General features: G+C 39.5%; 1 protein-coding gene across 1 annotated transcript; it reads right to left on the reverse strand.

Annotated features, from left to right (window-relative positions):
* Nucleotides 1–77: 77 nt before the first annotated feature.
* SPCS2 (signal peptidase complex subunit 2) lies at nt 78–25,151 on the reverse strand. The gene is made up of 5 exons (XM_058545605.1): nt 25,023–25,151; nt 9,811–9,894; nt 8,774–8,934; nt 6,120–6,254; nt 78–848 (listed from the first exon to the last, which is right to left on the reverse strand). The coding sequence occupies exons 1-5, from the start codon at nt 25,134–25,136 to the stop codon at nt 662–664; spliced, it is 681 nt and encodes a 226-aa protein (XP_058401588.1). The 5' UTR covers nt 25,137–25,151; the 3' UTR covers nt 78–661.
* Nucleotide 25,152: the final 1 nt, after the last annotated feature.

Consider the following 25,152-nt stretch of genomic DNA (forward strand, 5'->3'; position numbering starts at 1 on the left):
AATGGCAGTTAATAAAGGACACAAACAAATCAACAGGGATATAATAGTGGAAAACATAAACAATATAAAACTAAAAATGTCATTGGCTTCTTTAATTGGTTAAGAGCACAAAATGTAACAGGCAGAAGATCTGTCAAACAAATTAAAAAGCTGTGTTTTTTTTCCAATTCTCACCAAGTCAGATATATACACACCCACAAAAACGGTGTGTGAAGGAAAGCTGTCATACACAAGAAGTTGTATCCTGAAGTAAGAGAAAGAGATGTTGAAACAGGAATTAACACAATAAAGTTAGCAACAGGTTAACAATTTTAAAAGCTGAGTCTTCAAATGCTGCATGGCACAAAGCTATACTATATTAAAGTACTGCTAGGTATGAAGCAGGAAATCTGTACGGCTTTTAGCAAAAACGTTTTTCCAGAAAAGCAAATCAAAACAACGCAATAAGCAGACCAAGGAGGCTAGAGCTAGATATCAGAGCTACAACTTCTCATATCTGAGCTAGAAAATCCTATTTATCCAGATTGGACTAAAAATTTCAAGACAAAACAGGGACATTTTGAACATTTCTTACTTTATCCATTTTAAGTTCTCTGTTTCTTTTCCCCTCACCCAGTAATTCCACATGATCCTGCAGAAAGATGGCTGCTTTTAAAATTGGCTATTTTATTTTTCTTTCTGTGGCGAGACTGTCATGGAGCCTGGATATTTCAGGCTCGTATGCATCCATGACCAGTGTCCCGCTGTGGTCAAAAAACTTAGCAATGGACTTGGTGAACTCGGCTTCCCGCTGCTGTTTTGTTCTCCCACTGATGAAGGTCAGCTTCAGAGTGTACTTGTCATCGAACCTAAGCAAAGACAATAAATCAAAAACCAAACACAAAGATTCAACCAGTAACAACAGAGCACCAAATGCTTTCAAACAACAGTGCTGAGCTGGCTACTGGTGATGTAGGGAACACACAGATCTACCCTTTCAAAAAAAAAAAAAAATCCAGGGGCTCCTAACTGCCTTCAAGATACAAGTTATGATTCGTAGGCTTTGCCATGTCTTCCCTGATTTAATCACTGTGTACCTCCTTTACCTTGTCTAGACTGTTAAGCCACATGGACCGTCTTCTCTCACCTCTGGATTTAGAAGCATTTTCCTAGCAGACACTTCTCTTCAATCTCATCCCACTAGTTCCCACTTGTTAATACTATACTTAGGTATAAATGCTTCTGGGGAAGTCTTCCCAAACACTCCCAAACTGGGTCAGATGTCTCTCCTTTGTCTTTCAACAATCAACTGTCAACTCAAATACTGAGTGCCTATCATATGCCAGGTCTAATGATAGGTTCCCATGGCATCAATGAAATTACCTATTGAAATGATGTTTATATATTTGTGTTCTTCAACAAACTCAGGGATTCTTGAAGGCAAGGATATTGTCTAACTTGTTTTCTATTCTTAGCTTGGCACTTGGCAGGCAATCAAATTTTTATGAATAAATGAAGAACCCTTGTTTTCACAGATGTTCCCCAATTCCAGGCTGCTCAGTCCTTGTACCCTGTAATAAATCTAGCTCCAGGTTCTACGCTGATCCCAGGCCAGGGATGTCTTTTACTACATCAACTCCAGAGATTCCTTAGCTATACCTTAAGGTATCTTGAAGGCCTTTAGTATCTCCACCCATTCAAGAGGGTTTATAACATCAACCTCTGGCAGGCTGACGCTCCTCCCCTCCACCAACCGGTTTCTGCCTCCATTTAACCTAGGGCATATTCAGTGGATTGTCAGGCTGGTATTGCCTTTAGAGGAAGCAGTTGCTTGAGCCTGTTTCTGCATGTTTGAAACAGGAAAACTACCACCTACTTTTCAGGATCACTGTCACGGTTAAAACAGTGCCTATCATCAACTGGTGCTCAAAAAAATCACAGCTCAATAAATTGTTGTCCAGCCAGTTACAATACTCCCAACTTGAAAAACTAGAAGGTGAAGGTCCTTGACCTATTTTCAACACCTCAAAAATTTTTCTCAAGCTCTGACCAACTGCTGCTAACTGATAGCACAGTAATTTTTGGACTTTTGGGCCCAGTTCCATCGGCAGTTCCATAGCTTTGATGGCAGGACATGATCTGATGAGTTGTGATTTGGCACATTTTAGAAATAGTTACCCATTAATTCAACAAATATTTAATCAGCCCCAACTCTACATGCCAGGCAGTTTCAGATGCTAAGGATATACAGCAGTGAACACAACAGACAAATCTCTGCATTTTGGGGCTTTTAGTGTGTGTGAGGGAACCAACAATAAAATAAAAAATATGATGTTCTTTTAAATATGTTGGCAGGAAAGGCTTCCCTAAGCAGATGCTTGAGCACAGCCCTAAAGAAGGTGAAAGAACAAGCTATCTGGAAACAGAATGTTCCAGGAAGAGGAAACAGCAAACGCAAAGGCCCTGAGGCAAGAAGATGCCTGGAATGTCTGAAGAACAGAAAGGAGGCCAATGGGAACAGAATGGAGTGGGAGAGGAGGGTCACAGGAGATGAGGGGTGTGTTTGCATATGTGTGTGGGGTGAAGAGAATACATAAGTGTGGACGTCTAAGCGATGCTTAGGATTTTAGTTTTTCCTCTGAGTAAGGGGGTTTTGAGCAGAGGACTGAGTTGATCTGCCTTATGTTTTACAAGGATCACTCTGCCTGCTGCACTGGAAACAGACTACGGGCAGGGAGAGCAGCTGCAGAGGTCCATTAGGACATTATTACAGTAACCTAATTGAGAAATGATGGTAGCAGTGGAGATGGTAAGTGGTCAGATTGAATACATTTAGAAGGCAGAGATGACAGGATTTACTAACAGACTATTAGAAGGACTGAGATAAAGGAGTCAAAATGATTCCAGAATCCTGGCCTGAGTAATTAGAAGGATGGAGTTGCCATTTATTGAGATGGGGAAAAGCTGGTTTGGATGAGGGAGAGCAGAGTTAGGTTTTGGACATGTTTATTTTGAGATGCTTATTAGGATCCAATGTCAAACAGAAAGCTGGGATATATCTGGAGTTCAGAGCAGAGGTCTAGGATAACAATACAGATTTAGAGATCTTCATCATATAGATGTTATTTAAAGTCTTGAAAGTCTAGATAAGATTACACCTAGCGAGTGAATACAGATAGAGAAGAGGTGCTAGGAAGAAGCACTAGTGCATTTCAAATTTACAGAAAGGGGATAATGAAGAATCACAGAGAAGACTAAGGAACAGACATTAACGTAAGAAGAAAATTAGAAGATTATGGTGCCCTAGAAGCCTAGCTAACAAAAAAAAGTATAACAAAGAGAGAGTGATCCAGTGTCACACGCTGCTGACAGGTCAAGTACGATGAGGAAAGAGAAGCAAAGACAAGAGCAGATCCAACAGATAATCGAAGAAGAAGAAGAGGGGCAGAGAAATGAGAAGACTGTGCAAAGAGAATAAGAGGAAAGAACATAATTTTTTTAGTTGGGAGAAATTACAGCATGTTTGTATGCCAGAAAGAATGAGCCAGCAGAAAGGGAAACATTAAATAAATGAAAAGGACAGAATCCAGTGGACAAATGGAGAGGAGGCTTTCAACAGGAACTCAGAAAGAAGGCAGAAGATGATGAGCACTGTAAGTAGGTAGTGATGGGAGTCTTCTGATTGCTTCTATCTTCTCAGCAACAAAAGAAGCTGAGAGTAAAGGTAGGAAGGAGGGCAGGAGGTTTGAGGACAGAGGAGAAGGGATGAAAGACCCTCTAGGACAGTGACAGAGTAGTAACTGGACTACAGAAGTGCCATGGAATCTAAGTTGGGTAAGAAGGAAGTGAAGGGAAGAGGGACCGTGAAAAGGTGGAAGGCTCCATGGATTACAGATGCCACTGGGGCCGAAGAACTGTTACGACAAGAGAACAAGAAGGAGATAAACTAGAAAAGGAAACTAGGAAGCAATGGTCAAAGAGTGGCATGCTTAAAACTGGAGGTAATTAGTTATCAGCAACAGCAAGGTCTAGGATACCAGGGAAGTAAGTGTTGAAGACACGGTGGAAAACAAGATAATCAGAGGAGAGGAAGTAAAACTGAGAGGCCAGAGTACTGGAGTAATCATCTACTTGGATATTCCATCACCAAGACCTCTGACAGGAGCTATGTTAGAGAGGGTGCCAATGAGTCAGGAGCTATCTTCAAGGAAAGAGAAGTGGGTCTATGCTTAGGCACAATCAGAAGGAATAGAGGTGGCATATTTCCTCTCCACAGGCACCAATAATGTGGTAGCTGGTAAAAATCAGCAGGGAATGTGGAAAAATCAGAACATTCCTACACTGCTAGTGGGACTGTAAAACGGTTTTCCAAAACGGACTGTTTTGGAAAACAATCTGGCAGTTCCTCAAGCAATTAAAAAGAATTACCATATGATCCAGCAATTCCTCTCCTAGGTACCCAAGAAACGAAAATGTATGTCCACACAAAAACTTGTACATGATGTTTATAGCAGCATTATTCAGAAAAGCCAGAAGGTGGAAACAACTCAAATGTCCATCAACTAATAAATGGATAAGCAAAATGTTGTATGTCCACACAATGGAAACTTAATCAGCATAAAAAAGAATGAAATATTGATACATGCTACACCACGGATGAACCTTGAAAACATTATGCTAAATGAAAGAAGCTAGTCACAAAAGATCACATATTATATGATTCCATTCATGTGAAATACCTAGAACAGGGAAATCTATAGAGACAGAAAGTATATTAGTGGTTATTTAAGGTTGGGGAGTTTGAGGGGATAGGGAGATAGATGATAGCCTAAAGGGTGTAGGGTTTCTTCTGAGATAATGAAAATATTCTAAAATTGACTGTGGTGATGGCTGCAAATATCTGCAAATACATGAGAAACCACTGAACTGTACACTTGAAATGGGTGAACTGTATGGTATGTGAACTATATCTCAATAAAGCTGCTAAAAAAATACATAAGTCAGAATGAAAATAATGAAATCAAGATGTCGCTAGGGTCTAGAATTTTGCAACTCTGCTTCAGCAGCCTGGCACAGGGTACAGATTTATGATGGCTGAGGCTAAAAGGGCAGGCAGCTAGGAGCTTGGCAAGGAGGAGGTAAGAACTCAGCTGCAACCTGAGAATGAAGGTCTGCTCCTCCTCACAGGCATCTCCACAAGTTGGTAATGAGAGAAGCTGTTTGGCATGGATGCTTCATATATGTGAATAATTGTACTTATAATGTCAGTGTCTACTACATGCTAGGAACTGTACCATGTATTTTTAGGATAGCGGCTAAGAGCATGAGTTCTGGGCTCAGGCATGGACTGGAATACCTGCTAGAATCCACTTTGGGGCTGTATGACCCTGGAAGAATTAATTAAACCCTTTGGGCCTGTGTTCTAACCTATAAAAAGAGCTGTTCTAAGGTTTAAATGAGATAATGCACTTGGCACAATACTCACTGTATGGTAAATGCTCAATAGACGTGTGCTATTATTACAACTGGTATCTCATCTTCCAACAACTTACAAGTCATTTTTGACCCTACTAAAGCTCAAATAGTTTACATGATATAGCAAAAGTCACACAATCAGAAACAGAGGTGCTGGAATTTGAACCCCATTCTGGACCCTAGAAAGGCCTCAGGTGTCAGCTGCACAAAGTTATACACACTGCTGGTCAGAAACAGACTGAATTGTGCTTCTCTGAATTGCCCAGTGCATGGCTTCAGAGATTGCAATCTGTGCAATCAGGATCATAAGACATAGAAGGTAATGGGGTTCTTCAAAGATAACTGACTTCATACCTTTGGACTTTACAGTTCTGCAGTCTAATTGGCTCAGTTAACTGGCCACAAGGAAAAAGAGAATTATTCTTCACTCTTCGACCAAAGTACTTTCTCCCACAGTTTATCCTCAGAGCACTTCTGTGGTAATGCAATCCAAAAGTACAAAGCAAGGAAAAACTTTCTAGATCATTCATACCCCTTTCTTCATTTTACATGACTAGCATTATGATCTGCGTAGAATAGACATACAATAGTCTGTTGCTGATAATGATTCTATACCCAGGGAAAACCAAACATAAGGATTTAAGAATCTGTGAGGACAGTCATACCTTTTGAGACTGGAGGACAGCTGCCAAATATCATCAGGATCCATTCCTGTAGGATCTTTCCTGTGGGCCACGAGAAAAATGCTCTTCTCCTTATATGAGGTATAAATGGTCAGGATCCCCATCATCACAAAATAAGTTCAAATAAAGTTAAGGGGAAAACACATAAACATACACACACAAAAGAGAAATAAAACAAATTGGCAAGCAAGGGCTACAAAAATTTTCATAATGATAGTCCTAAAGAAAACAGTTTTGTCTCACTTTGTAAAAACACTGAAAATTAGCTATTTCATTTTCACCCTTATGTTTATGTACCAAGAGAAGCAAGGTTCACTCTGATTAATTCTCCAAAGAACACCTAAAAAGGAAGAAGGAACAAAGGTACAGGGCATAAACCAGCTCTCATCTCTTCAGTTGAAGGGTTACACGTGGAAGAAGATCCTGTTGCCTAATTTGTCAAGACTTGTGCTTCTTTCTCTGTAAAATACAAAACTAATAATTACAGTGGATTTGACCATGCTCAACTAATTTCAAGAGTCATAAAAAGAAAAGAAAAGTGACTTCAAATTAGTTTATTATAAGAACAATTACTTCCTATATACATATAGGCTTATTATTATATTCAGGTTTTGATAGTATTAACTACCATATTTCAGTACCTACTGTGTGCCAGAAACTGGCATAAGAGCTTTGTGTACATTGTCAGTTAAAATTTTATGAAAGAGAGAGGCAGGCAAGTATAGTGCAATGTGTATGGGCTTTGGAGTGAGGCAGTCCTAGATTTGAACTCTGGCTTTTAATCAATGTTTCCCTAACAAATCACTTCCTTCCCCAAGGCTTAATATCATCACCTCTAAAATGGGGATAATACTGACTTTTTAGAATTGTCATGAGATTTAGAGATGGTATATACATACAGATATATATTTAGTGTCTAGTATACACAAAGACACTTATAATGGTAGTCATTACTATCATATATAACTGACATGACTATAAAAATAGCAAGATCTTGTTTTATTTTAAATAAATACAATCTAATAAATGAAATTCCATTAAGGTAGTTCTCTTGGGAGGGCATATTTTGTAATTATGTTGCTGTTTTTGTTAGGACCTCTTTGGCATATTCTTTTGAACTGCGTTAATAGTGAAAAATTCATACTGGGACAATTTTATCTGATTACTAAAAGGAATCAAGGTACCAATTCTGGAGAATATGATTTGAGATCAATCTGGATAATGCCATTTTTTATCAGGACCTGCTTTATTAAATGGCTTGCTAACTCCCTCTGAGGAAAAGTCCCCAAAGTAGAGTTTTTAGAAATATTTCAGGTAGAGGCAAAATTGTTAAGAAAAGTAAACCACCTACCAAAATGCTGTTTTAAACAACTAGTACAGTGCTGGCACATAGCAGACACTCAATAACACCATGTGGCTATTAAGAACAAGGCAGACCTGTATATTCTAATATAGAAAGACATCCAATATATTTCTTAAGGTAAGAAAAGTGCAGTATGTATAGATTGACTTGGGGGGGAAGGAGCAGAGCCATGAGAAAACTGTTACTATGAACATGTATAACTTTTGTAATAATAGTAAAATAAAAGTACTTTGTATTCAGCTTTTGAGAAATAATCAAGCTGGGTAGGTAACAAACACAATTCCACATTTATCATAAAAAGGAGAGGCGTGGCGCCAGCCCAGTGGCATAGCAGTAAAGTTTGTGCGCTCCACTTTGGCGGCCCAGGGTTCGCGAGTTCGGATCCCAGGCACAGACCTACACACTGCTCATCAAGCCATGCTGTGGCAGCGTCCCACATACAAAATAGAGGAAGATTGGCACAGATGTTAGCTCAGGGACAATCTTCCTCAAGCAAAAAAAGGAAGACTGGCAACAGATGTTAGCTCAGGGACAATCTTCCTCACCAAAAAATAAAAAAATAAAAAAAATAAAATAAAAAGGAGAGGGGAAAGGAAACATTTGAGAGCCAATTACCTACCACATTATAAAATCTCTCATTTAATCTTTATGATAATTCTGAGTGTGTATTACCCATATTCATAAATGAGCAGCATTCAAATAGTCTCAAAAAAGTTAAGTTCTCATTAACACAAGATCACAAAACAACTTGGATTTCACACCAAGGTTCTCTAGCTCCAGAATAGGTTCTTAACTCCACAGTTACACAAGCCACACCTAGACCTCATGCTCGTAACTCCCAGTCCAGCCCTTCAGCTTCAAGGGAACCTGATACAGATCTGAATCTCCAAAATCTGGAGGTTCCTTTCCTAATATCCTGGAATGAATGGCTTGAAGCAACCTGGTCTAATGGGAAAAGTTCCAGACTAGAAATAAGCAGAGCTGGGTCTCACTCTTACTGTGTATTTTGCTAGCAGGTGCTCACACTTGGATTATAATAACCTCTACATTAATAACTAAACAGAATTAAAGACAAAATAACCATATTAAATCTAAAATATCAATGATAATTACTACACAAATTTACAGATGCCCATAGCTCATAATGTTAAATTCTGACATTAGCAGGCCCCAGAATCAAAGTTCGTTTTTTTGTAGGGAACAGGGAGAAGTCTCAGTAGAGATTTTTAAAAATAACCACTAGAAAACAAACCTGAGCATAAATAAAGGATATGATATGACGCACAACGCCAAAACAGGCTTGGACTCTGGAAAGGGGTGCATATAATCCCAAATCAAAGCCACTATGGCAAAGAAACAGGAGATGGTACAGATGGTGAGGCGACCATCAATGAGACCAAAATTCTCCACATACTTGTACTTTTCCAGAAGTACCTAGTGAAAAGAACAAGGAATCAAGCTAACAGAATGCTTCCCTGCTAGTACGTGCTTTTATTCTTAATTTCCACGATAAAAGTTAGATTAAGAATCACATAAACTACTAAGTAGTTCTCTCCCATCAGGACTTTACCACCCCAAGCAAAAAAAGACTCAAGCTGTTTAAAATGGATCCCAGAGAAAAAGTTCATCAATTTCTCACACTTTTTTTTTTTCTCTTTAGGTTACACTTTATTCTGCACAATTTTGAGCCAAGACAGTAAGAATATATAATTACATATGGGGTAGTTTTAGCAACTTTACAGAAGATGGACTTCCTGCCACTGGTATTTATGTTCAGATGCAGAAGACATCAAAAAGAGGTATTAGTGAAGGAGTCACAGTTCTAGACATTTCACCCTCAATCCATATTTGATTTTCTCTTCACCCATTTCCATGTCTTCTCCTTTTCCTGTGAGAGTTGGAGCAGCAGTCACACTTTTTTTTTTTTTTTTTAAATCCTCAACTTTTTCCCTAGGGTGAAGCTAAAATTTTCTTTTCCCTTTTTAAATGGAGAGATGACCAGTCAAGGATGAATGTCTTATATTCCCTCAATCTTCCTGGCTCTAGACTAATTAACCTCAAAAACAATAGATTACCAGCTTTCTGGAATTCAAAAATTAGAGAATTTGAGGACGAGCTTGAGGTAGCTAACATTTGTATTTTAACACATGTTCCCCTACATATACTGTGAGGATTTTAGAACTGCTTTCTGGCTCAATTCTTAACACTGAAAACTAAAGTCATTCCACAAGTCACAGAAGAAAAAGATCCTGCAGAATATGAGCTATCAGCTGTACACATGCTAACAGACCACCCTCCACAAGAAAGTACCTTTTTGGCAGAATCATCCAAAGAATTTTTTACAGCTGATCCATCCCATTTGTCAATTTTCACAGGCTTATCATCAATCTTCCACTGTAAAACAAAAAGAACAAGTAGAAGAGTTGCGCATCAAGAGACATGGCATCTTACTGAAAGCAAAATGAACTTCCTTAAGAGCATCCTCAAGCACAGGCAACAGTTACTCTCTGTCTTCTGACGTTGGACAGCTAAAAAATAAAACACTTAAAAATGAAGTTGAAGGGGCCGGACCGGTGGCGTAGCAGTTAAGGGCACGCGCTGTGTTTCGGCAGTCTGAGGGTTCGCAGGTTCAGATCCCGGACGCGCACCGACGTACCGCTTATCAAGCCATGCTGTGGTGGCGTCCCACATAAAGCAGAGGAAGATGGGCACGGATGTTAGCCCAGGGCCAATCTTCCCCGGCAAAAAAGAGGAGGATTGGCATCGGATGTTAGCTCAGGGCTGATCTTCCTCACACAAAAAAAATAAAATAAAATAAAATAAATAAATAAAAATAAAAATGAAGTTGAAAAAGACTAAGTCACTAGAATCAGGTGGCACTCATATATGTTGCCAGTCTGCACGCTGAGAAGTCAAAATCTACAAGCTCAAAACCAGAACACTGTCATGGGCTGCAGAGACTAGTGCGAACTCACATAACCCATCCTCGTTTTACCCCAATGTGGGTAAAGAAAAGAACTCCACTTGTTCATCCTTTCATTGTGTGACCACAAAACTCATAAAATATACATCCATGAACTCTCAGACACTAACAAAATGAGAAAGGTCTCCTTTAATACATCTTTGTCAGCTAATAACTTTTGCATATTACCAGTATGTCTTAACTACAGAAAAGCAGCAAATCCAGTGCAGTCTGCTGGAAAGAACATTTTGAAGTAAAAACCAAGTCCTACTACCAATGAGTTATGCGACTTGGGAAAAACCCTGCTTCAATTTCCCTCATCTACAGAGGTTTAAAAGGTTACCAAATACTGTGCTAGTCACAGGGAAGTGATTCTCTTACACACTGTTGGTAGAAGTTCAAAATGGTACAACATCCAGAGAAGACAATTCAGCACCTTGGCTTCAACTTCCCACTTCTGGAGATTTTTCCATATCTGCATACACATGAAATAATATACAAGGCTACTTACTGCAGTAGCATTTATAAAAGTAAAAAGTAACTCAAGTGCTCATCAATAGGGGACCAGTTAAACAAGCTATGGTAAACCCAGATATCCTGAGAAGGTAGAGAGGGATGTGGGTGGGAAGGAGACTTCTCAATGTATGCCTTTTTAACTTTTAACCATGTGAATGTATTATATAGTAAAAAAATTTTCTCAAATGCAAGTGATTATGTGAACATAGCTTAAGTGGAACAGGCTGCTACAAATAATCTGAAAAACCTGCCTTTTAAAGATCATAATAATGCTCAACTCTTAATTTTTTAGATCAAGTGAACGAATAGTGTATTCCATAAAAATTACAAAGTAGCAGGCAATTCAAAACTCATGTGGCCTTAGAATAGATTTTACCGAAGAACAGAGAAGAGAACTTCATAGTTATCTTTCTGATTGAACACAAGTTCAGAGATACTGCATACATGTATGGAATAAACATCTGTAAAAAGTAAGTGATAAGATTTTAAAGGAATGTAGAAATATAATTCATCCAACTTGATTTTTTTTTTGGACTGTGATTCTATATACTATTGCGCAAAAAAGAAAAACTGTTCTGTGAAGTTTGCTGGAAGAAAAAACATAAACTAAAAGCCATATATCAAGTGATTAAAAGTTAATAAAGGTTTTCTCCCTTTAGTGTCTCATAAAAACAAGAATTTTCTTCGAGACAATTACTCCTGGCAGCATGTTGTAATATTGATTCTCACAGCCTGCCAGCCTACAAATCAAACATGACACTTAATTTTAAAAATACAAATTGAACCAGGAAAAAATTAACAGGCTTTCTAGCTAAATAGCTCATTTACATTTAGTTAAATAAATCTCATTTTGATAACATTAAGGAAAAGAAAGAACTTGTACAGCCAGAATCTACAACAGAATTTAAATTATTTGTGAAACAAAGTCATTAAAAACATTTTGAGTCACTCCAAAAAGAAAAGTCACATTCTCACAGAAACTCAGCCACGCATTACTACCTGCAGTCCATCACAGAAAAGAAACTTGCCTCTACAATTCAGAGGATCATTTCTCGGCAATTTTGGGCGACAAAATGCAGCAGAAGCCATTACAGCATGAATTAGTGTTGAAAGAGCTTCAGCTCTAACACTGTGGCACCTAGCAGCAATCTTCAGTAAGTAGAGCACGAACATTTCCAATGAATTACATGAATTACAAGAAAGTTTATAATCTGACTTATGAAGAGATGGGAGCATCATACATTTTGTGTATATGAAAAACTTTAGCTTATTTCAAAGTAAATAGCATCTCTGCTATAGTACAGACACACATCTGGAAAAAGGGCAGGAGAGTGAACATTAGGTGTTTATTTTACTGATTTATTTTCCATCATTCTCAAAAACTCCTCATCAACTAAAATGTATGCTACTTTTCATGTTCTCTCTACTGCTATTCAGGGTATTTTAGAAACTATCTTTTTTTCTCACTCCTGTCTTCCTCAACTCTTAGTGCAAATTGCTTTCCTTTTAGTAATAAAAAATAATAAAAAGGCAAAGACTCATTTCTTTCATGTGGGACTTCACAGGATAAATTACAAAGAAAGACTCTCTGCAGAAAAGAGTTAACATAGGCCTGAGACTGTCATCCTTAGAAAGGCCTGCTTAAAAGGATGGCCCTTGGCTGGCATCTTGGAAGTTGGGTGGTAAACAGTTTCCTAGACTGATACAAAACTTTCCCTAAGTGATAAGAGTGGCTCATTGTGCCTAAACTGTTTGTATAAACAATGTGGTTTATGCCAAACACTTGTTTTCCTTTTAGGAGTAGGAAATTTTGGCATGGGCTAGGCAGAGGGTGCCTACTTAATCAGCCCCCAATAAAAAACTTGGCAGAGTTTCTAATGAGCTTCCCTGGCAGACAACACTTCACACACATTATCACATCATATTGTTGCCGGAGGAATTAAGCACATCCTGTGGGATTCCACTGGGAGAGGACTCTCGGAATCTTGCACTTGGTTTCCTCTGGACTTCATCCTACGCACGTTTTCCCTTTGCTGATTTTGCTTTGTATCCTTTGGCTGTAATAAATCTTACCCATGAGTATGACTACATGCTGAGTCCTGTGCCCTTCTAGTGCATCACTGAATGGAGCAGTCTTGGCGAGCCCTGATACAGACAGTACTACCAATTAAGATATATCAGATGCTGTAACTTCACACACAATTCTTCTTCCCCTCATTCCCTCCTGCATGTTATAGATACGTGTATGTTGGGCACAATCAACAATCACAAGGATTGACTGACTTAGTTATTATTTGTACCAAGGTCATATATGCACATAGTTTAAAGAGTAAGAGTTCTGTAAGCTGTTACGAAAAAAACCGCAGTCCCTGCTTCTCCATAAGATCCTGGCTACTGTCATTTCCCACTCCCCAGAGAGAGGCTCTACTTTCATCTCCTTTGGCTGATTTTTTTGGTATTCACCTCTATATCTCTAAAAAAATGTTTAAATTGTTATTTCTTAATTTTTCAGTTTCTGGCATTAAATCTATAAACTTCTCACCATGAAAGATGGGATTTAGCTGTTTCACTCCCTGCCACACTCACGTTTGCTTTTCCTGCTCCTCCCCCATCACCTTTTTAATAGAGCCATAACAGATCAACACTGATCTGGTCTCATATAATACACTAATTTTGGCCAGATCATCATTCCGAGTTTACATTATGACTGTAAATGCTATTCACAGATGAGTCATGGAGTATACTTGAACTACTTTTTCTTTCCCACATAGCTTCTTGTTTTCCTTGGAGCTACTGTTGTTTTCATTGTTGCTTTTAGTTGTACAATGTATTTATCACCAATTTATTCTCAAATCCTCCCCCAACTGTTTAAATCTCCTCTCAATATGTGCAAACATATTGAATGTTTTATGAATTTCTTCTTCTTGGAGCCTTTTTATCTGCTTCAATCTAGGTGGACTGCTTTCTAGGGCTGCTGTAGAGCTGTCATCCTGGAATCTCCCTTACTATGTATCTAGGGGTTCCCTTAACCGCCTCTTGGGCTGACCCCCTTTTCTTAGACACCATGTCTTACTCTTTTCTTGGTTTACTATTCTTGATTTGGTAAACACATCCTCTAGTGGCTTCCTTGAAAAATGGCACAGGGGAAAACAATTTTGAGACTTCATACATCTGAGTATCTTTTTATTCTACCCTCACACTTAAATAAGAGAAATAATTTCTCTTTAAAAATGTCAAGGTTTTATTCCATTGTCTCAACAGTGTGTGTGACCACTGAGATTTCTGAAGCCCTTCTGATTCCTGATCCTTCACATATGTTTTTTTCCTCTGGAAAAACTTACAGGAAGTTCTTTATGTTGCCAGTGTCTAAAATTTCAAGATGATGGCCCTTATGGAGGTCAATTTTCATTCACTGTTAAACTGCTAGTAACACCGCTGGACCCTAAGAAGACCTTCAATCTGGAAATCAATGTCCTTCAGATTAGAAAACCAGAGTTCAGAGATATTAAGCGTCACATAGCCAGCAAATGATGGCGACAAAATTTCTTTAGGGCTAACTTACAAATACATGGCTCACCATAAAACCGTCCCTTCTTCAGTGATAGAAACATATTTTCACTTGCCTTAATCTCTGAACTCAACCCCAAGGTAGACTCTGTTTGTGGCCTTATTCTCAAAGATGTACTATGTACTTCAAATCAGAACCTGACTGGATTTAGACTGAACACAAACAGATGTAGGCAAACGCATTTTTTTCCTCACACAATAAGGTGGGCCCTTATTATGCAAAGGAGTATAATATAGTGGTTAAAAGATAAAGCTTTGGAGTCAGACTCCTTGTGTTTTAATTCTCACTTTTCCATTTGATAGATGGATGATGTGGAGGAAATAACTGAACCTCTCTACAACCTTTGCTCAACTGTAAAATGAAGATGATAAAAATATCTATTTCACAGAATAGTATAAGGATTAAATATTGTAATTATGAAACACAGCACAGTGCCTGATAGACAGCAAGAACTTATTAAAAATTAGCTATTGTTGTTGCTATTAATTATGCGAAACTATATCATATACTACATCATGGTTAGCTGGGTGTAGGTACTATCTCCCTCACCAGGTAACAGGGACTGCACAATTTTGCATTCTTAGAGTCAGGGACATGATAATAGTATCAGTAGCTACTTACTGAAAAACAAGAAGTCTGAACTCTTTTAAAGATAAAAGAGAAGGAAAAGATTTCTAAAATATTAACTTGCAGTTAAAGTCCAGCAAATGTACACATGGCTAAAATTATCTCACTTGCTCTTGTCCACAGAATTTAAGGGACAGAGGGAAAGCAAAAGGTAATAACCACAGCTACCACTTACTGAGCGCATAATATGCGACATATTGTGCTAAGCCTTTTATATACATATCTATATACACACATTTAATCCTTAAAATAACCCTATTATGAACAATTACCATCTGCTACGGACTAATGTTTGTGTCCCCCACAAAATTCCTATGTCGAAATCCTGACCCCCAATGTGATAGTATTAGGAAGAGGGGACTTTGGGAGGTAATTAGATCCTGAGGGTAGAGCCTTCATGAAAAGAATTAGTGCCCTTATAAAAAGACACACGAGAGCTTACTTCCACTCTCTCTGCTTTCCACCACGTCAGGACGTGAGAAGGCGGCTGTCTGCAACCAATAAGAGGGCCCTCACCAGAACCCGACCATGCTGGCACCCTGATCTTGGACTTCCCAGCCTTCAGAACTGTGAGAAATAAATTTCAGTTGTTTAAGCTACCTGGTCTATGGTATTTTTGTTACAGCAGCCCAAATTGACTAAGGGCTCAATCTCACGATTTCAAACCCTTTCACTATTCCACACTGCTTCCCACAAAATATAAGAAAGCCATTATCAGACATCAAAAACAAAAGAAAAGGACACAAACAGACCCCTGAAGTGACAGCCATACAAAATATCTTGATTTCTATCTAATAAGCTCTAGTTAGTAACGTAAAATTAAAAAAAAAAATCTAAAAAAAGATTATAATCTTGCATATGCCAACAAAACCAGCAGGATATAAAATATTTTGATTTTTCCATTTTCCTCCATTTAAAACCAACCACAATTTGACTGAAAATATAGCTCAAAAAGTCCTATTTTAAAGAAATCACTTCCCTGCCACTACCAACAGAAGAGATAAGACACTTTATCAAACCAGCCTACCTATACCAGGCCTGGACGGCTAACCAGCTCACAGAAAGTATGCATTTGATGGTTTCAACAGAACATTATAAAGACTCATTTCAGTTATGAGTCTCTGCTATAAATCTGAGTAATAAAAAGTTCTACAAAGACATTTCACTGCAGGTATGGGATCAAGAACTCTACTTTCAAAGGACTTAGGAAGGATATTAAACACAATCCAGGTCTGAAGAATACGTAAACAATGAACAATGTAGAAAGGCATTTTCTGACTTAACTGATTTGGCGATTACAGACTTCTCCTGTTCCCCATGCATCTCTGGCTTTACTGGGGTAGGATGTCAAAAAAGGACAAAATCCTTGGTCATTAGGGCACGTCCAGCAAAACAAAATTGTCTTGAGTATGAAATAACAGCACGAACACTTCCATTTTCTTATTTTTTAATAACAGTGAAAACGGAAGTAAGTTACGCAGTGATAAAGACCTTGCTGCATTGCTTCATTAAGTTCCTTAGCTTGACAACTGGACAGTAAGACTCAAAGGACTCGTCAGCTCACACTGAAGAGATGAAGGAGACCAGAGGTGAGTCGTGCCAATGGAAGGACACTGCTCTGACTCAGAGAGAACTGAGCATGGCTGTAAGAAAAACTAATAAATTTTTTCTCTCCCTTCTTTGGTCTCTCCCAGTTTAGAAAGCGGAATATAGGCTGCAAAGAGGAAAATGAGTAGGAGATGAGGCGCATTACAGAGGGAGCGTATCCTAGATAGCCTTGTTTACTAGGCTAAGGGACTTTGACTCCATTCTGAGACAAGCAATGGAGAGTATTTTAAGCACGGGAACAACACAATCAAATTTATGTTTTTTTTAAAAAAGTCATTGTAGTGGCAACAGGCAGACGGTCTGGAAGGGAATAACACTGGTGATAAATACATCAGATGGGCCTGATTTAGATGGAGGGCCTGAATTAGAGCAGCAGCAAGGGGATGAAAGGGGAATATTTACGAGTAGAATGGCAGGACTTACTGACAAACTAGTTAAAAAGAACATGAGAGAGAAGACAGATACGACCACTCTACTGGAATTCGGGCTTGGATAACTGCTTGAGCTGTCATTCAGTTTTCCAGAGAAAGAACACAGGAGGAAAGAGGAGATACACCCATTTGTATATGCTGAGTTTGAGATGTTTAAGCTCTATAGTTATACTGATTTCAGAATTTTCTAAACCAAAATAAGGAGATTATGAAAACTGACGTAGACACAGAAGCTGAGATTACTATTTGAGCTGAAATATGCACCCTTGCCTCCCATATGCACACATTTAGCAAAAGATCAGAAAGCATAGAGTTAAAAATAAGAAAAAAAAATGTTCAATTTCGGGAGAATATGATGCCTATCTTGAGAATGCACACTGTCACCTAATTTAGATCCCAATTCATAAATACCATGATATCTCAAAGAAAGAGATTATAGCTCTTGGGAACATACTTAATCTTCAATTTCAATCTATTTTTCATAAAAATGGCCAAGAAATACTGCAAAGAAAATTACTTGCTTAATAGTGGCTTATTATCGGCTGCATTTATCACTGGAGTTAAGTTGGAAGTTAGAAATTACCACGTTAATTATGAGCATGCACATCAGTGGCAACACCAGAGAAACTGGAGGTAAGTACACTGGCTCTGGCTATTTCAGTCTAATATATCTATTAGATACCTAAGTAAAGACGGCAAGTAGGCAGTTGGACATATACATCTGGGGCTCAGAGGAGAGGTCCAGGTTGGAAATACAAATGTATAAGTCATCAACTTATAGATGGTATTTAAGCCATGACACTGGGTATCTCCTTGGGATGAGTGTAGATAGAGGAGAGGTCCAGGGGCTTGCCAATATTTACAGGTCAGGAAGAAGATGAAAAACAATAATAACAATAAAGAGAGAGAAACCAGGGAAGGAGGAAGAAAACTAGGGGCGAGTGGTGTTCTAGAAGCACATAAAGAAAATATTTCAAGAAAGAAGCGATCAATGAGTCAAACACTAATGGAGGGTCAAGTAATATGAAAAACTACTATTGAGATTTGACAAGATGGAGATCAGAACAGAGAAATGGTACAGGCCAACAGCTATAAAACGGACCTGGGCAGATGGAGGTTATTAACATCTGTGATACCACTGTGTTACATAATGGTGAATAAGTAGTTAAAATAACAATAATAATTTGAAGCTTTAAAGGTCTCTCCATAAACAATGTCAAGACAAAAAGAATGAGTTTTTAAAATTGAGATATAATTCACATACCATAAAACTCACCATTTTAAAATGTACAATTCAGTAGTTTCTATTATATTCACAAAGTTGTGCAACTATCACCACTATCTACTTTCATAACATTTTCATCATCCCAAAAAGACACCTATACCCATAAGCAGTCAATCCCCATTCCCTACCTCACTCTCCAGCTCCCGCAACCACTAGTCTACTTTCGGTCTGCATGGATTTGCCTGTTCTGGACATTTCATATAAACAGAATCATATAATATGTGGCCTTTGGTGACTGGCTTCTCTCACTTAGCATAATGTTTTCAAGGTTCAGCCATGTTGTAACGTGTCAGTACTTCATTCCTTTTTATGGCCAAATAATATTCCATTGCATCGTTATATCATATTTTTTTATCCATTCATCTGTCAATGTATACTTGGGTTGCTTCCATCTTTTGGCTGTTGTGAATAATGCTGCTGTGACCATTTGTATACAAGTTTTTGTGTAGACATACATTTTCAATTCTCTTGGGTTTATACCTATAAGTGGAATATGCTGAGTCATATGGTAACTCTCTGTTTAACTTTCTGAGGAACTGATAAAACTGTTTTCCAAAGTGGTTGCATCTTTTTATATTCCCACCAGCAATGTAGGAGGGTTCCAATTTCTCCACATCCTCACCAACACTTGTTATTTCTCTTTCTTTCTTTCTTTATTCGTTATAGCCATTCTAGTGGGTACGAAGTGATATCTCGTGGTTTTGATTTGCATTTCTCTAATGACTAATGATGTTGAGCATCTTTTCATGTGCTTATTACCCATCTGTATGTCTTCTATAGAGAAACATCTATTCACATCTTTTATTCTTTTTTAAATTGGGTTATTTGTCTTTTTATTCTTTTTTTTTTTTATAATTTTTATTTATTTATTTTTTCCCCCCAAAGCCCCAGTAGATAGCTGTATGTCATAGCTGCACACCTTTCTAGTTGCTGTATGTGGGACGCGGCCTCAGCATGGCTGGAGAAGCGGTGCGTCGGTGCGCACCCAGGATCCGAATCCGGGCCGCCAGCAGCGGAGCACACACACTTAACCGCTAAGCCACGGGGCTGGCCCTGTCTTTTTATTCTTGAGTTGTAAGATTCTTTATATAGTCTAGATACCAGACCCTTATCAGATATATGATTTGCAAATATTTTCTCTCATTCTGTGGATTGTCTTTTCACTTTCTTGATAGTGTCCTTTGACAAAGTGATTAATTTTGATGAAGTCAAAAACGAGTTTTGAGATGCTACTAAAGTTTAGTTTGCAAAACAATGTTAAAAAAGCCAGTATCTTGTTTCTTGAAACACAAACATACACAATTATTACAACGCCATAAAACTGTTCATCCTCTGTCAGAGCTGGGTCAGGGTACAGGCATACCACCCAGAAGTCTGGTAAGTTAAGATATCATCAAGGAGAGTAAAGGAGGACATGATCTCAGGACACATGGTTGACGGGTGACAAAGCCAAGGCTTGAGCCTAGGTTTTCCAACCTCAAAACAGGGTCTTTCCACTACCACATTAGCTAGCACATAGCCTGCTCCAGGATGAAACGCAACATACCAAGCAAGGAAAGAGCACTGGATTAAGAACTAGGGAAGCCAGTTTCTAGAATTGCTAGTAACTCACTGTGTGGTCTTGGGCAAGTTGCTTCATCTTCCCCTCTCAACTGTGTCCATGTCTATAAAATGAGGAGGCTAGAAAAGATGAGCCTTAAGCTCTCTTCATTACAAACACTTTAGAGAAACCACTACTGATTAAGCAGAATAGTTAAAAACCAAACAAAAAAACAAGCAAAAAAAAAAATACCTTCAAGCGTCAGAACCAGAAGAGGTTTAAAAAGTCATCTAAGACACTAGTTCTCAACCTGGAAGTAACTCTTAAAATGTAGAGGGAATAAATATATAAGCAGCTATGTGTGAAAACATGCAGATGTCCAGGCCACACCTTCAGAGAATCTGATTCAGGTCTGAGATGAGGTCCAGAAATCTGTATTTTAAACTGAAACCCCAAGGAAGTCTGATGTGGACAGTCTTCATATCATGTTATAAAAAATATTTATTTAAGGAAGCTGAAGCCTTGAGTAACCAGTTAGTTAGCAGTAGCTATACATATTTTGTTGAGTGCTTACTATGTGCCAGACACCACCTTTTAAGTTAAATACTATTGTTATCCCCACTTTATGGATAAGAAAACTGAGATACAAAGAGATTTATTAACTTGCCCAAGAACATACACCTGGTAAGAGGCAGAGCCATGATTCAAAGCCAGACAGATAGCCCGGCTCCAGAGCCTGTGTTCTCAACTACTAAGATACAGAACCTGGGGCCAGCCCCACGGCTTAGCGCTGCGCTACTGGCGGCCCGGGGTTTGGATCCCAGCGCGCACCGAGGCACCACTTCTCCGGCCATGCTGAGGCCGCGTCCCACATACAGCAACTAGAAGGATGTGCAACTATCACATACAACTATCTACTGGGGCTTTGGGGAAAAAAAGGAGGAGGACTGGCAATAGATGTTAGCTCAGAGCCGGTCTTTCTCAGCAAAAAGAGGAGGATTGGCACGGATGTTAGCTCAGGGCTGATCTTCCTCACAAAAAAAAAAAAAAAAAGATATAAAACCTGTGCTTTAGGATCAGGCTGACAGTCCACCCAGGAGACAGAAATCCAGGTATGAGGTTAAAAGGGTCTGGATATAGCTCTAGAAAGCATGGTTTAATACTACATTTTAATAGCTAAAACAATTTTAAGAGCCAAAACAAATCCAGCCAGGAGACAGAAATCCAGGTACGAGGTTAAAAAGATTTGGAGGGGCCAGCCCGGTGGCGCAAGTGGTTAAGTGCGCACGCTCCACTGCAGCAGCCCGGGGTTCCCCAGTTCCGAACCCCCGGGCGCGCACTGACGCACTGCTTGTCAAGCCATGCTGTGGCGGCATCCCATATAAAGTGGAGCAAGATGGGCACAGATGTTAGCCCAGGCCAGTCTTCCTCAGCAAAAAGAGGAGGATTGGCAGATGTTAGCTCAGGGCCAATCTTCCTCACAAAAAAAAAAAAAAAAAAGATTTGGATAAAGCTTCTGGAAAGTATGGTTTAATACCATATCAATTTTGATAGCCAAAATAAATTAAGCAAGTAATTTTTCTTTAAAGCCGGCTATGTAGAACAAAATGCCTTTGATGTATTTTGGGCAAAATAACCTACTGCAGTAATCTAAGTTATTCTGTGATGGAGGCTGGAAAATTGTACTTGTAAACCTATTTTTTTTTTTATAATTTTATTTATTTATTTATTTTTCCCCCAAAGCCCCAGTAGATGGTTGTATGTCATAGTTGCACATCCTTCTAGTTGCTGTATGTGGGACGCGGCCTCACCATGGCCGGAGAAGCCGTGCGTCGGTGCGCGCCCGGGATCCGAACCCAGGACGCCAGCAGCGGAGCGCGCGAACTTAACCACTAAGCCACGGGGCCGGCCCTGCAAACCTATTTTTAAGATCAGAAAACTAGAAGTGCTTTGTTCTTAAAAGTCAGTTTCATAGGAGCAGAAATTCACATCTGCTTAGGGAAAGCTAGAAGCACATTTGCATTTCTTTATTACATTTATTTATGGCAAGTGAAACTACAGCTGCAGGAAATAAAATTAAAACCCTTCAAAAAATAAAAAAAAAATCAAATTAAAGAGATTGTAAGGTAACAGCCTCTCATTCCTACAGAGCAAAAGCTTCTCTCTTCATTCAGATCCTGCTCCACTGAGAACAATATTTTTTCCCATGCTCTCCTCCACAGTACCCTGTTTTCAGACAATTAGAGGCACCATCCTCTAGGCAGTTCCTGAAGACTGAGGTGGCAGATTTGAAGTCTTTTCTCTGCTAAATTCCACACTGCAAGTACTTATTCTGGGTTGATCACTATAGAGAACTCTAAGAACCTCTCATGGGAAACTGGACAAATACAAGTTGGTAGAACAATACAAGGCAGTACGTCATATTAAGAGACAGCTGAATTCCCATGTGCAACAAATGCTAGAGAATTCAGAGGCGGAACAACTCAACGTAAGGCTGAAATGAAGTTTTCTAAGAAAAAGCACCTAAATAGCTCTTGATTTATTTTCTCTCCTCTGTCCCTCACTTCTTTGTTAATTCTGCCAAGTGCTCCTTCGTGAGGCACTTTCATCTATTTCTGCTACTCAGGTTGAGGTTCTCATCACCTTATCATTCTATTTTTATAGCCCTTTACAAAGAACATTTACCAATATTATACAATTTAATGTTTACAACAAGCATGGTTTACATAAGGAAATTTAGGTTCAATAACATCCTGTAACTTATCCAAGGCCATATAGCTTTTAACATGCTGCACCAGAACTCAAACTAAGGAGTTTATACTAAACTCTATGCTACTATGGTATATACTATAAGGCCTTATTAGAAGGCTTCTAATTTCTACCAATCCAAACTATCAGAATAATTTTTCTAAAATCGCTTTATATAGTCTCAAAACCTTCAACGGCTTTCTAGTCCTATTTCAGGCAATCCATGCCCTCCTCAATCTGATTATACCTGCTTGTCACTACAGGTCTCTCAGAGAACCATCCAGTCAACTCACTACCTGAGAAACAGCAGGCACCATCTGTGTACCTTTGCTCAAGGACATTCTTGTCTGGTAAGTCTTTCCTCTCTCTCTCCCAAAATAAGGTCCCAGCTCCACTCTCAGACAGGAGGTCTTCCCCTGGGGCCCTCAGCCCCTTATCAACTATATCTCAGGGATCATTCTTGATCTCATTTGAACTTCTGTACAAAGTACACATTTGAATACACCAAATACTTTTATGTTTAATATTTTGGGTACCCCACGTCCTATACTCAGCTATATTGAGTACTTTCTGACAGTAGGATTCTTAATTTTTCCCTCCGCCATCACACATTCGTATTAGACACTATAAGTTACAGAGATCATTCACGCATATCATCTCACTTGATTCTCCCAAAAACCACAATATTTCAGATGAAGAAAGGGAAGCTTAGTGAGGTTAACTGACTTGCCAGTCTTCATACAGTGTGAAAGCAGCAGAGCTACTTCAAAGCCCAGATCTTACAATCCCCAAATCCAGGTTCTTTCATTAACACAACACCATATACTTTTCAGTAAGTATATGGCCTTAGCAGAATGCCCATGCTTAATGTTTGCTGCTGCTGATCCAAGCAGACGCAAGAGCAGTCAATGGGATAGGATGAGCACAGCCTGCAGGGTGCTCACCCAACAGGAAGGCAGGATTTATGTATGAGAATGACCATTAATTCCCAATAGTCTCACATTTCTTCGAGCAATTTATCATCCCAACCAGCAGAACATGTTCCCGCCTCTTAAGAAGGGTTAAGAGTGTGAGAACTACGTATTTCAAAACCAACGTCACCCAAAAAGAAAGCAAAAAGATCTAGATCTGAACCCCTCAATATGATCACATATTAATTTTTAAGCACCTACCATGTGTTAGATACAGGGAAGTCTAAAAGCTGTTTTCAACGGAAGTAAAAACTTCTATTTACTATATTCAAGACTCCACGCTTAACATTTCTCATCAAACTAGCCCAAGGCCCTACAGTGAGAGAACTACAAGGGACCTTAGCATACATTAAGGGTAAGTCTCTCATTTTACAGATGAGGAAACAGACATAAGGAGAACAAGCATATTTCAAGGTCACAGCTAATTACAGGCAGAACCAGTACTAGGACTCAGATCTCCATGCAACTGTTTCTTCCAAAATGCTATGCAAAGGGCAAGAAGCGCCAACCCAGGAGCAGAGTTTTCCTTTAGGCCCTTGTTGATAGGAATGCAGTTAAAGAACGGGCGGAGTGGCTAAGAGGCAAGGGTGAGCAGACAAGCTCATGAACCCGATTCACTAGTGCACTTGGTGGCAGGCAGAGGGGGAAAAAGACGGGGGGAGGGTGAAGAAGCAGAGAGGAAAAGAGAGAAATCTTAAAGGCTTCCTGTCAGTCCGGTAGGGGAAGTCAATGCTCAAATAAGTTCACTATTTTGGGTATCGTGATAAAATGCCTAGGAACTTCAGCAAGCAAAAGGCCAAAGACCACTTTGGAAGCTGCAGCAGCATGCAAGTGTGGTGGTCGTGGTGGGGAGTTTGGGGACTGCTGACTTCGAGCAGTAGTCCCTGCTGCTTTCATTTCTTCGGGCTTCAGTTTTCTCCGTCGGTGAAATGGACACATTCAACAGTGGCCCCAGCACCACCGAGGAAAAGCGAAAGCTGCACTGAAATGTGGGAACAATCGAACTATCCTAAGAAGCTATGGTGACCGGCGTTAAGGACCAGGAACACCTCCGAGAAGGAAAGAAGATCTAAAAAGGAGAGAGCCTGGGTTTGAGGTGTGGAGAGAGCAGGCTACAAGCGCCGTAGGGTTCCCATGGTGGGCCAGACGAGGACTCCCCCACGACATGCCGCAGAGGAAAACGGGGGCGGGGATGGGAAGGTGGGTGGGCTCGCCGCCTCCTGGGCCTCCCCAGGCCTAGACTGTCCCCCAAAACCGGCTCCTCACCTTATCCAACAACCCGCTGCGGCTACTGCCTGTCCCGCAGCTGGGGCCACCGCCAGCCCCACTACTGCCTCCGCCACCTCCAGTTCTCCCGCCCTGTGCAGCCGCCGCCGCCATCTTGTCTGCCTCTGCG

Source organism: Diceros bicornis, chromosome 7, assembly GCF_020826845.1.
Source record: "Diceros bicornis minor isolate mBicDic1 chromosome 7, mDicBic1.mat.cur, whole genome shotgun sequence".
In the NCBI taxonomy this organism is placed as follows: Eukaryota; Metazoa; Chordata; class Mammalia; order Perissodactyla; family Rhinocerotidae; genus Diceros; species Diceros bicornis.